The sequence below is a fragment of the Saccharomycopsis crataegensis genome (assembly GCF_037102585.1).
Source record: "Saccharomycopsis crataegensis DNA, jcf7180000000094, whole genome shotgun sequence".
NCBI lineage: Eukaryota > Fungi > Ascomycota > Saccharomycetes > Ascoideales > Saccharomycopsidaceae > Saccharomycopsis > Saccharomycopsis crataegensis.
The window spans coordinates 17,622-32,306 of record NW_027043839.1 but is presented as its reverse complement, the minus strand read 5'-3'; the positions used below and the strand labels follow the sequence as shown (position 1 = coordinate 32,306).

Here is a 14,685-nt window from a genome sequence, read left to right as displayed (position 1 = left end):
ATTAATGATAAGAAAATTTATATTTCTGATTTAAAAGTTGAATATTTAATTAATAAATTACAAGTTAATAGTCTATCTTTACCTTTAAATTCAGGAATTCAAATTTCTGAATCTTTAGTAAAAATAGGTACTTTGGATTTAGAGTGTTTTAATAATAAAAATCAAGATAATTATGTATATGCTATAGGATATTCTATATTTAAAAAAAATAGATTAAAAGATATAAGTTTTAATGATTTAAATATGAATATTTATTATTTAGAAGATTATAAAGATTATAATCATCCTTCTATTAATATGGTTATTGAATGTATTATGGATATGCTTTTAAATTATTCTAATTATACATTTTATGTGCATAATTTAGGTGGATATGATAGTATATATTTATTAAATAGTTTAATTAAATATAATAAATCAAAGGCTGAAGAAGATCAAATTAAATTTGATTTAATTTATAGAGATGCTAATATTTTAAAAATGAATTTATGATATGTTTATAAAAATAAAAGATTTAGTATTAATATATGTGATTCTTTAGCTTTATTAAATATTAATCTAAATAGTTTATGTGAAATATTTAATTTACCTTCTAATTTTAAAAAAGATTTATTTCCTTATGATTTTGTAAATTATAATAATTTAGATTATGTTGGGAATATACCAGACCTTAAATATTATGAAGGAATTTCTAAAGATCAATATGTTAAAGAATTTTATGATTATATTTATAATAATAAAACATGAAACTTGAGAGAAGAAGTATCTAAATATTTAATTAAAGATTTAGGTTCATTATTATTAGTTATAGATAAATTTAGAGTATTTATTGATCAATTTTTTGATATGGATATACGTAAAAATTTAACAATCTCTAGATTAGCTTTAAATATTTTTAATCATAAATACAAGGAATTAAAAAATATACCTCAAATTAAAAATGATAGATTATATAGTTTTATTAGAGAAGGATTATATGGAGGTGTTACTTCTGTATATTATCCTTATGGAGAAAATTTATATTATTATGATGTTAATTCTTTATATCCTGCTATGGCTTTAGATAATTTTATTGGAGGTCTAGATATTAGTTTTTTATACAATTATGGTGAGGAAGAATTAAAATTAGAAGATTTATTTGGATTTTTTAAAGCTGAAGTGGAAATAGATAAAATGCAAATAGATAAAATGCAAATAGGTTTATTACCTTTGAGAACTAAAGATAAAGGATTAATATTCCCTGTAGGGAAATTTAATGGGGTTTGATTTAGTGAAGAATTAAAATTTGCTAAAAATAATGGATATAAAATTAAAATTATTGAAGGTTATAACTTTAATAAAATTAAAAGTCCTTTTAAAAAGTATATTTTAGATTTATATAATTTAAAATTAAAAAATAAAGGAGGAGGAAAATTTATATATAAAAGTTTATTAAATAATTTAATTGGTAGATTTGGTATTGATATTAAGAAAGCAGTAACTAAATTATTAAATCAAAAAGAATTTGATTTAGTTATGGCTTGTTGTGATGTTATTTCTGTTATGGAAGTGGAGAATAATCAATCAAATAGTAAATTTGTTGTAAAATATATACCTATACCTGTACCTGAGAAATGTATAGCTAATAATATTGATTATTTAGATATTATTAATAAAGGATCAAAATTAATTTCTATGAAAGATGATCAAAGTATTTATAATGATGCGTCTGTTATGGTGACAGCTATGATTAATAGTTATGCTAGAATTTGATTTAATAATTTTAAATTAGATCTTATTAATAAAGGATATAAAATTTATTATTGTGATACTGATAGTATTGTTATTGATAAACCTTTAGATAAGAATTTCGTTGGAGAAGGTATTGGACAGTTTAAATTTATTGCTAAAATTAAAAGAGGTTACTTTATTAGTAATAAATTATATTTTATGATTGATCAATTTAATAATATTATTTCTGGATCTAAAGGAATTAATTCTCCTCTAAATGAAAATGATTTTATTAATTTATTAAATAATGTTTCTATTAATTCTAAAACTAAATTATCTATTAAAAATGTTGATGAAGGTTATGTTATTATTACTGATAGAGATATTAAATTAAATTATAATTCTTTTAAAAAAAGAATGAAAATTTATGATGAAAATGGACGCTGAATTGGAACTAAACCTATTGTGGTTAAATAATCATTAAATTATTATTAAATTATTATTTTTTCAGTTGATTGTTCTTATTCATATATAAGAGAATAGTAATATATTCATTTCGTTAGAATAACGATTATACCACCCTTTAGGGTAGCTTATTTTTTACTTTATTTTGTTAGACAATTTATTTTTTATCATGCAATTAGTATTAGCAGCTAAATACATTGGAGCAGGTATTGCTACAATCGGATTAACAGGAGCAGGGATCGGTATCGCTATCGTTTTCGCTGCTTTAATTAACGGTACTTCAAGAAACCCTTCATTAAAATCAGAATTATTCCCATTTGCTATCTTAGGGTTCGCCTTATCAGAAGCTACAGGATTATTCTGTTTAATGATCTCATTCTTATTATTATACGGTGTATAATTTTTAATAAGGGGTTTTATCTCGTTAAATAATTTTTGACTATATTCATAATATATATATATTTATATATTTATCCCTATATATATGGATATATATATATCCTGGATATATAAGTGATTATTATATATAATATCGGATTTTCGATGCTCATTAATATGATATTGTGTATAGGAAATACTGAGTATGATCCAGTAACCTCTCGTGTGTAAAACGAACGCTCTAACCAATTGAGCTAATTTCCTATTTATTATTTATTTAATAAAATATTTCTAACCAATAAGTCATATTATAAAATTAATCTTTTAATTATAACTATAATTATAAAATAATTAACTCTTTTTTAGAATCGAACTAAAATCTTATTATTAGAAGTAATAGGCTTTACCATTAAGCTAAAAGAGTGGATGTATAATTATTAGCTTAAGGATTTTTATTCCTTTTTTATACTATTATTTAGTATAAATGCTATTTATTGGATTTGAACCAATATGCTTGAAGCGGTGCCTCTTAAGAGCACTGTGTCTACCATTCCACCAAAATAGCTTAATTAATTTTTATATAATTCAGTACTTATAATAAATATTTTATATTTAATAGTATAAATTCATAATTTATTATGAATCAATTATGGGATATAAGAGGAATATATAATATATATTTATTTGTTATATATATTGACTATTAAATATAAATATAATAATTTATATTTAGTGTTGAAGAATATTATTATATTATAGTTATGTGAGTCGTTGACTAATCGGTAAGTCCGTTGATTTTGAGTCAATTTATACTAGTTCGAGTCTAGTCGATTCAATAAGAAAATATATATATATTTAATATTTAATATATTTATGTAATAATATTAAAGGATCTGTAGCTTAATAGTAGAGTATCATCTTGTCACGATGAGGGATGCCAGTGCAATTCTGGTTAGATTCGTAAAAAGTAAATATTGTAAGGAATATTCGTCATTGGTAAGACAAATTATCTGCTAAATAATGAATTTAACTTCTGATAGGTTCGAGTCCTATATATTCCGAGAAAATAAAATATTATTTATATATATTATATTCGATCTATCCTATAGATTACTTTAATATGTAATATATAAATATTATATATTTATATACTTATTTATATGGAGAAATTTACTTTTAGTTTAATGGTAAAATGTTAGTCTACGGAACTGATGATATAGGTTCAATTCCTATAAAGTAATAATAATTATTATTATTATATAATTAATAGTAATTTTTAATTATTTAGAATAGCTATGGAGGTGTTGTTTACGGTTAAACTATTAGATTGCAAATCTATTTATTAGGGTTCAACTCCCTACACCTTCTATAAAAGTAGATAATATATATTAGAATTATAATATAATTATATATATAATAATATAAAATTATTAGATATAATTATTATTAGATATATAGATTATTATAATATGATATTATTTGGAGGGATTTCCTATGTTGGTAATTGGAGCTGAGCTGTAAACTCAGTAGCTGCTGCTTACGCATGTTCGATTCATGCTCTCTTCAATTTTTTTATATATATATAATTACTATCACTTATAGATAGAATAATTATCTATCTTTAATTACTTATTATTAATAGCTTATACCCAAGTAAAATAAAAACAGAAATTATGTAATAAATATTTATGCTAATTATGTAAAATAGTTGAACTATTTTGAATAAAAAACAAAAAAAAATATAAGAGGTAGATTTTTCTACCTTAAAAAAACTATTTTGGAATACTTGTATCTCTTTCCTTAAATTAGGTCTTAAATTACCTAAAAAAATTAGAGTTTTATATATTTACAATAATAAATTTTATTTATTATGTTAGATTTTTATTTTTTTATAAAAATAAATACTATAATATATATTTAATATAAAGTTTTTATTAGTAGTATTATTTCACTATTAAAAAAATTTATTTTTTTTAATCTAGTTAAATTACCTATATTTTTTATATTATATTAAATTATATTATTATTGATGATAAATACGGAAATTAATAAAAAAAAATTATGTTTTCTATTTTAAAAGTTTATACATTAGATCCACAAATTATGTTAGATATTTCTGTAATAATTAGTATTGTTTTTGGGTTATGTGTTATTACTTCTAATAATCCTATGTTTAGTATTTTATACTTAATAGGATTATTTATAGGAGTAGCAGGATATTTATATTATATTAATTTAGGTATAATGAGTTTATTATACTTATTAATCTATGTAGGGGCTATAGCTATTTTATTCTTATTTATTTTATCTTTATTAGATGTAAAAATTTCAGAATTAAAAGCTCAATCATTTAATAATGATATTCCTCTAGTAATCTTAGTTTCAGTAGTATTATTTTATAGTTTCTATAAATTTTATAATTTAAATATTAATTTATTATCTATAAATGATATTTTAGATTATAAATTAAATTCAGAATTTATAGGATTATTTAGTTCTTTAGATTTAAATTCTGTACCTCATGTATTTAATAATACAAATACATTACCTGAAAATTTATCTAGTGTATTAGTTAATAGTTGATACGCAATTTATCCTGTTAATGAATTAACTTCAGTAGGTAATTTATTATATACTGAATATGCTATTTTATTTATAATTATGGGTGTTATTTTATTATTATCAATAATTGGAGCAATAGTAGTAACTACATTAAAAAAATAATTATGGATTATTTTCAATATTTTTAATATTCTAAAAATTATATAAATTTTAAGTTTAATATAAATAAAATATATATATATATAAAATATATTTATATAGATATTTCACATATAAAATTGTTATGCATATTATTATGTATTATATATATATATTTGTTTATAATTTTTTAATATAAATCAATCAATGATTTTAAGTATAATTACTATTTTAGTATTTGTAATATGTATTTTATTAAGTGTTGCTTATTTAACAGTAGCTGAAAGAAAGACATTAGCTTATATGCAACGTAGATTAGGTCCTAATGCAGTAGGATATTATGGTTTATTAATGGCTTTTGCTGATGCTTTAAAACTTCTTTTAAAAGAAATTATCGTTCCTAGAGAATCTAATTTTGTAATAATGTTATTATCACCATTAATTGCATTAATTTCAGGTTTATTAGGTTGAGCTGTAGTTCCATTTGGTCCTAGTATTACTATAGGAGATATAGAATATGGATTATTATATGCTTTAGCTATTAGTAGTTTAGGTGTATTTGGTAATTTATTAGTAGGTTGAGCCTCAAACTCTAAATATGCTTTATTAGGTAGTATTCGTTCAACTGCTCAATTAATTAGTTATGAATTAGTTTTAACTACTATTGTAGTTATAGTTATAATGTTTGTAAGTAATTTAAATATGACAGAAATTGTAGAAACTCAACGTAGTATATGATATGTTGTACCATTATTACCTGTTTTAATTATTTTCTATATAGCTTCAGTAGCCGAAACTAATCGTCCACCATTTGATTTAGTAGAAGCTGAATCTGAATTAGTATCAGGACATATGACTGAATTATCTGCTTCACCATTCGTTTTATTCTTCTTAGCTGAATATAGTAATATTATGTTAATTTGTTGTTTAAATATAATTTTATTCTTAGGAGGATATTTAAATAGTAACTTAATTACTAATTTATTCTCAATTAATTTATTAAGTAATTCTATATTATTAGTATTAATTGAAGGATTAATTTATGGAGCTAGTTTAGGTATTAAAGCTAATATTTTAATGTTTACTTTCATTTGAGTTAGAGCTGCTTTCCCTAGAATTCGTTATGATCAATTAATTAATTTCTGTTGAGTAATATTATTACCTTTATTATTTGGTATTGTAATATTAGTACCTTGTATCTTAGCAGGATTTGATAGTTTACCTGTAACTATCTAATTAGTTAATATATAGTTATATTAACTAATATATGTATGTATATTATATATATATATATAGTATATAAGTACTATACTATACTATTAGTATCGCAATATGATGTAATTGGCTAACATATTAGGCTCATGTCCTAAATATATACGTTCAAGTCGTGTTATTGCACTAACATACAAAAAGGGGGTTATAGTTAAATTGGTAGAATAGAGGCGTTGCATGCTTTTGATTCGGTTTCGAGTACCGATAACTCCATAGTTTACATTTTTATGTAATCTTATTTACATATAAGTGATTGTAATATAATATTTAAATAAATAGTATTATTACTAACAAATAATATTAATTATTATTTAATAATATAAGTGATTTATATATATATAAATTATTTTATTAATTAGCCTCCAGATGGATTCGAACCATCACTCTTAACATTAACAGTGTTTTGCTTTACCAATTAAGCTATAGAAGCTTATATTACAAAAAGAAATAGATTAGAAAAATATTTAGATTTATGGTTAATTAGTATTAATTATGTATTATTATATTAACCTATTATATACTAGTCTTGTATATCCATATAATATATCTACAGGACAGCTTCGTTTTTGATATGCTTTCAAAACTTATCCTTTATTAACTTAGCTTAACTACAGCAATTTAAAAAATAATAAGTACTAATATTTTATATAAATATATTTTTAAATTAATAGTTACACCATAGGTTAATTAATCCAAGTCCTTTCGTACTAAGGATTAGGCCTGTGTTTATATTATTCCCTATAGTTGATAAGAACCATACTGACTCAAGTCGTATTTAACCCAACTCACGTAACCTTTTAATTGGCGAACAGCCAAACCCTTCTTAGCACCTACAACCAAGAGGATAGGTTGAGTCGACATCGAGGTGGCAAACCTAACTTACAATATCTACTCTCTCGTTAGATTACCCTGTTATCCCTAGCGTAACTTTGATCCGTTATCAGTAACCTTTACAATCAGTATTACTTGTTCATTATGCCTTACTTACGTACTAGTTTCACTTGTTTGTGTCACTATTTATGCACAGTTATACCATTACACTTTATTGAATTAATTTTAATTCTTTGTTTTCCAGACAAACGTACTGTACTTATTTTTTTCTAGTTTTATTATGAATTAGAATAACTAATCTTTTATTGACAATTAATATACATATTGTATACATTATAATTATTTAATTTATATTATTTTATCTATGGACTTATTCAGTTATTTTTTATGAAAATGACGCCCCATCAAAACTACCAATTAGATATTGTCTCCTATTATTATAAATATAATTATATTATATAATAAATTATATAATATAAATATAATATTTATATATATTTAAGAATATTCATTAAATATTATTTCTAGGATAAGAATTATTATAAAGTTTAAATAAGTCTCTCACTTCTGTCTAATCGACTACTTAATACCTCTATTAAATTTAGAATAATTCAATAATTCTAACTACAGTAAAGCTGCATAGGGTCTTTCTGTCAAGCTATAGGTACACAGCATCTTCACTGCGATTTCAATTTCACTAAGTCTCTAGTGGATACAGTTGTTGTATCATTACCTCATTCATGCGGGACCATATTTAGTGGCCAAGGTATTTCGCTACATTACAATCCTCAGGATAAGACTGCTATTAACAAGAGGCTTTCTAAAGAATCCTTTCAGAATCTTTATTTATCATCTTGCAGGGAGCAGAGTTCACACCTTATACAACTACTTTATGTATTAGCAAAGTGCGGTGTTTTTAGTAAACAGTTGTACAACTTAATTTTTCCTTAGTTTCTCTCTACTAGTTCAAGAGCTAATTTTTTGCCGAGTTCATTCACTAGAGTTCCCTTATTCGCTTTCATATTCTCTACTAGCATACCGGGGTCGGTCTACATTACGGTATCACTAATCATTTTTCCTGGACTGATTATAGTACTACAAATAATAGTCATTATTGATGATTAGTTAGATTTTCCTATCGTTTGTATATTTTTATTTTTACTAAACTTAAGGGCCGTTCTTTTATAGTAAAACCTTATGCATTATGCGATGAAGATTTAACTTCATTTTCGTTACTCATGTCAGCATTCTCTTTCTAATTAATTTATTTATTAATTGCTCAGAATTAATTAAATTTATTTTTAATATTATAAAATATTATAATATAAAGTTCATTAGATGTTCCACTACCATATATAAATGAATTATTAATTATAATCATTATATATATATAAATGCGGTAATATTATTAGATCCGTATATTGTCCAATAAAATTATTGTTAGTTATTAACTAGTGCATTGTTACATGTTCATTAAAGGATGGTTATTGTCAAACCCACCATCTAGTAGTATAACATAATTTTATTGTTTATTTCACTGGTAATATGTTTAGGAACCTTATTTAATATTTAGGGCTGTTTCCCTTTAGACTATCTACCTTATCACAAATAGTCTGACTCCTATTTAAATTTTATTATTCCGTTCCGAGGTCAAGTAACATTGGTAAGATTTTTACATCCCCCAATTAAATGGTTTAGATTTATAAATATTATATAATTTATATAATATAAAGAAACTAGGAGCTGTACTGATATAATAATTATTATAGGGCTATACTTACATATATTTCGTGGAAAACCAGCTATCTGCATACCAGATTTGTCTTTCACCTCTTATCACATCTCATCAGATGTTATTGCAACAACAACCTGTTCGACCTATTTTATTTCGTCTGGACATGATAAGATCGTATGCTTTCGGGTTTATTATCTTTAACTAATATTCTTAATTATATTAAGAAAAATATTTGGTATAAAATTCTAGTTATTTATAATAATTTATATTTTATTTTGCTAAAAATAATATCTTACTGACCCATTATACAAAAGGTAAATTATTAACAATTAGTATTGTCTATAACTGCTTATAGAAATATCATTTTCATACTTTCCCTTACGGTACTTTATTTGCTTATTATTTGTATTTAGTTTTAGAGTTTGTTACCCTTTATTCATACATATTTACTTACATATTACTTGGTATAAACTATATTTAGTTCGCTCACCACTACTTTAAATATCTCGGTTGATTTATATTCCTTAAGGTACTTAGATGTTTCAGTTCCCTTAGTTATATATTTGGTTTCCCTTAGGTTTTGATATTGAGCTATGCTCCATTTAAATATTTATTATAATAAATATAATATCTATGATACCTTTCAAATAATAACTTTGTATTCCATGATATTTCCTTTAATTCTAAAAATCACATTTCAAATCTATTTCTATTTGTACTTATAATATAAATTTTATTATTTATATATAATAATTATATAAGTATATAAATATAAAACACATTATCTTACCGTAATAATAATTTATTATTAATTTATATTAAAATAAAATAAATATTTTAATTCTATAAATATATACAATTATATATTATTTATAATGATATTTAATATATTATATATTATTAATATATATATAATATTTATTTATTTATTATAAATATATTTTACATTTTTAATAAAAAAAATGGCAATTCGTAAATCAGACGTTTATTTATCATTAGCTAATAGTTATATGATAGATTCTCCTCAACCTTCATCAATTAATTATTGATGAAATTTAGGTAGTTTATTAGGATTATGTTTAATGATCCAAATAGCTACAGGTATTTTCTTAGCTATGCATTATAGTTCTAATATTGAATTAGCATTCTCATCAGTAGAACATATTATGAGAGATGTTAATGGAGGTTGATTAATTAGATATATGCATGCAAATGGAGCTTCATTTTTCTTCATTTGTTTATATATCCATATTGGTAAAGCTTTATACTATGGAAGTTATAAAGCTCCTAGAACATTAGTATGAACAATTGGAGTAATTATCTTTATTGCTACTATTGCTACAGCTTTCATGGGTTATTGTTTAGTTTATGGACAAATGTCTCATTGAGGTGCTACAGTTATTACTAACTTATTAAGTGCTATTCCATTTATTGGAGGAGACTTAGTACCGTTCATCTGAGGAGGTTTCTCAGTTAGTAATCCTACTATCCAACGTTTCTTTGCTATACATTATTTATTACCATTTGTTTTAGCTGCATTAGTAGTAATGCATTTAATGGCATTACATGTTCATGGTTCATCTAACCCATTAGGTATTACAGGTAATATTGATAGATTACCAATGCATCCTTATTTTATCTTCAAAGATTTAATTACTGTATTTGTATTCTTATTAGTATTCTCATTATTTGTATTCTTCTCACCTAATACTATGGGACATCCTGATAACTATATCCCAGGTAATCCTTTAGTTACTCCAGCTTCTATTGTTCCAGAATGATACTTATTACCATTCTATGCTATCTTACGTTCAATTCCTGATAAATTAGGAGGAGTAATTGCTATGTTTGGAGCTTTATTAATCTTATTAGTATTACCTATTACTGATCGTAGTATTATTAGAGGTAATGCATTTAAAGGTTTATCTAAATTTATGTACTTCTTATTCTTAGCTAATTTTGCATTATTATTACATATTGGAGAATTACATGTAGAAGTTCCATTTATTGCTTTAGGTCAATATGCTACAATATTCTACTTTAGTTACTTTATTATTTTTGTTCCAATTATTTCTATTACAGAAAATATTTTATTTGTATTATTTAGTCGTAACAATAACTCAAAGTAATTAAGGAGGGGGTACTCCCTGTGAAGTAGACTTGCATTAATAGGGGTATCCCCGAATTTGTAGTTTACTTCACTAATTTTTTAATTAATAAGATTAAATTGGTTATTTATTATTCATATAATGAATTAAAAACTTTAATAGAACAATTAATATCAAAGGATTATTCTTTAAATATGAGATGAAAATCTCTTTCTAATATTAACTATTATTAATATTATAGGAATATTTACTTTATTTTTATTTATTGTTTTTAAAGTCTAATTCAAGTTTTATTAAATTATAATTCTAATTTCTTTGATAAAAATTTATATATCTCATGAATTCTAAAAATTATTATTTTATTAATAATAGTTACTGTATTTAGATTTTGATATATTAATTAATTATTTTAATTTAATAGAGAATCATTGATTATCTATTAACTAAATAATTATATAAATTTGTATTTTTATATATATATCGAAAAATATGAAAAATAGGTATATAGAAATATTTCTATATATAAATATATATATATAATATATATATATATTTAAGGGTAAGAGGGTGGGTATATATAATATAAGTAAGTATATTCATATATATACTAATGATTATGGCGAAATGGTAAACGCGATTCTTTTAGGCAGAATTTTTTATGAGTTCAAGTCTCATTAATCATATATTATATAATATATATTATTATATATATATTTTATAAGTACTATACTATACTATAATATATATTTTATAATAAAAAAAAATATTTATCTAAATATAAATATAAGGATAAATGTCCGAGTGGTTTATGGTGTAATATTTGAGCTATTATGTATTGTAAAATACCGGGAGTTCGAATCTCTCTTTGTCCGAATAAATATATATATAAAGAATTATAGCTTAATTGGTAAAGCAAACCACTCATAATGGTTGTAACAGAGATCGAAACTCTGTAATTCTAATAATTTTAGGTAGATATAGCTTAATGGTAAAGCGGATTCTTGTGGCGGATCTTATCTGCGTTCGATTCGCAGTATTTACCCAATAACTATATATTTATATAATATATATACTACTATATAAAAAACTTATATAGTTCAAAGGTTAGAACACTGATCTCATACGTCAGTAATGGTAGGTTCAAATCCTTCTATAAGTTTAGCCTTTATAGCTTAACGGTAGAGCAATAAATTGAAGCTTTATGAGTCGAGGTTCAATTCCTTGTAAGGGCAAAATTCTAAATAGAGAGTATAGTTTAATGGTAGAACAATTACCTTTTAAGTAATACCATGGTGGTTCAAATCCACCTATTCTCATAGTGATTAATATTTATTAATAATCTCTATTATATATAATTTCGAAGTTTAATATTTAACAGATCAAAATTATTAGACCAAATGTCTATAAAATTATTATTTTTAATTAATTTAGTTGGATTAATATTAATATTATTAATTAATAATATTAAATTAATTACTTCTACAAACCAAGTGATAATTAGACAATTATCTTTATCAATAAGTATAATTACTTTATATGTAGTTATATATATGTGATATATATTCAACAGTAATGTTGTTGAATTTCAAGGAATAGAATCTATTTTAAATATAGATTGAGGATATGATGGTATATCATTAGTATTAATATTATTAACTGCTTTTTTAGGACCTATTGCTTTATTATCTAATTGAAATATTAATATAAATAATAAAGATAATAAAAAAGATATTATGTATGTATCTTTAGTATTAATGTTAGTATTTTTAATGATTTTAAACTTTTTATGTTTAGATATGGTTTCTTTCTATGTATTATTCGAAAGTACATTAGCTCCATTATTCTTATTAATAGGTATTTATGGTGCAAGTAATAAAGAAAAAGCTGCTTATTATGTATTAGTTTATACATTAGGTAGTTCTTTATTTATGTTATTAAGTATTGCTACATATATATATTTATTAAATACTACAGATTATTTAGGAATTGAAAATATTATGTTATCTATTGATATTCAATGTATATTATGATTAGGTATATTTATTGGTATTGCAGTTAAAACTCCATTATTACCAGTACATACTTGATTACCTGTAGTTCATTCTGAATCTCCTTTAGGAGGATCTATTTTATTAGCTGGAGTAATTTTAAAATTAGCTATTTATGGTATTTTAAGATTATTAATTCCTAACTTTACAGATGCTACAATGTATTATTTACCTGGAGTATATGTATTAGCTTTAATAACTATTGTTTATACTAGTTTAGTTACTTTAAGACAAACAGATTTAAAAGTTATTATTGCATATAGTTCTATTAGTCATTTAGGTGTTTGTATTTTAGGTGTATTTGCTAATAATTTAATAGGTATTGAAGGTAGTTTATTATTATGTATTGCTCATGGATTTGTATCACCTGCTTTATTCATTATTGTAGGAGGTATTTTATATGATAGATATCATAATAGATTAGTATATTACTATCAAGGATTATCTAGTTTTATGCCTATATTAGCTATATACTTAGTATTCTTTAGTTTCTGTAATGTAGGTACTCCATTATCTATTAACTTCTTAGGTGAATTCTTATCATTTATAGGAGCTTTCCAAAGTCATCCTATATTAACTGCTATTTGTACTATTTCAGTATTATTAAGTGCTAGTTATCAAATGAAATTAACTAATAAATTAACAGGAGGTAATAAATCTACTTATTTACAAGTAACTCAAGATTTAACTAATAGAGAAACTTTCTTAATGAATTATTTATTCATTCCTACTCTATTCTTTGGATTATATCCTACTCCTTTAACAGATTTATTAAACTTATCTTGTTCTTCTGTTTTATATCATATTGTATAATTTGATATTTTATAAAAGTAGATAAATAAATATATCTGTTTATTTTATATTTGGGGAAAGTATTATTTTACAAAATATTATCAGGTAAAAATTAAAAATAAATTTATTAGATAATATTGTATTATATTATATATCATAGTTTAATATATACATAATTATGCGTATTGTAATAAACATAAGATATTTATTATTTATCTTATCAGATAGAAGCCAAAGTGGATCGGCACTGTTGTTGGGGAGCAGACCTAGATAGTTCAAGTCTATCCTATCTGAATTATTATTAATTTATAATAATATTATTTAATATAAGTGATTGTAATATATATATTATACTTATTAAAAAATAAGTATAGGTAATTAAATATAATATAATTATATTTATTATATTATGAACCTCATCAGTACATAACAATATATAAGAATAATCAGATAACATCTAATACATGTAAATAAAGAACAGTAGTTTCGTAACCTACATGATGATTAGTAGTAAAGTGATAATTACGTAATCTTCAATAACAAATACCTAACATAATAATTAACATAACCATATGGAAGAAATGTAATCCTGTACCACAGAAGAATACAGAACCAAATACTCCATCAGAGATAGTAAATGCAGCAT

General features: G+C 22.8%; 4 protein-coding genes across 4 annotated transcripts; all 4 read left to right on the top strand. All coding sequences in view use genetic code 3, as the record gives it.

Moving 5' to 3' along the window:
* Positions 1-846: 846 nt before the first annotated feature.
* DASC09_054730 (uncharacterized protein) lies at positions 847-1,266 on the top strand (the record flags this gene model as incomplete). The annotated part of the gene is made up of 1 exon: positions 847-1,266. A coding segment is annotated over one exon (420 nt), but the record flags the coding sequence as incomplete, so codon positions are not given.
* A 408-nt stretch (positions 1,267-1,674) lies between these two features.
* DASC09_054720 (uncharacterized protein) lies at positions 1,675-2,157 on the top strand (the record flags this gene model as incomplete). The annotated part of the gene is made up of 2 exons: positions 1,675-1,690; positions 1,772-2,157. Coding segments are annotated over 2 exons (402 nt in total), but the record flags the coding sequence as incomplete, so codon positions are not given.
* Positions 2,158-2,344: 187 nt separating this feature from the next.
* DASC09_054710 (F0 ATP synthase subunit C) lies at positions 2,345-2,575 on the top strand (the record flags this gene model as incomplete). Its single annotated transcript has 1 exon — positions 2,345-2,575. One exon carries the CDS (start codon positions 2,345-2,347, stop codon positions 2,573-2,575), a length of 231 nt encoding a protein of 76 aa, XP_075144492.1.
* A 7,478-nt stretch (positions 2,576-10,053) lies between these two features.
* On the top strand, positions 10,054-10,872 carry DASC09_054700 (cytochrome b; the record flags this gene model as incomplete). Its single annotated transcript has 2 exons — positions 10,054-10,063; positions 10,625-10,872. Coding segments are annotated over 2 exons (258 nt in total), but the record flags the coding sequence as incomplete, so codon positions are not given.
* Positions 10,873-14,685: the final 3,813 nt, after the last annotated feature.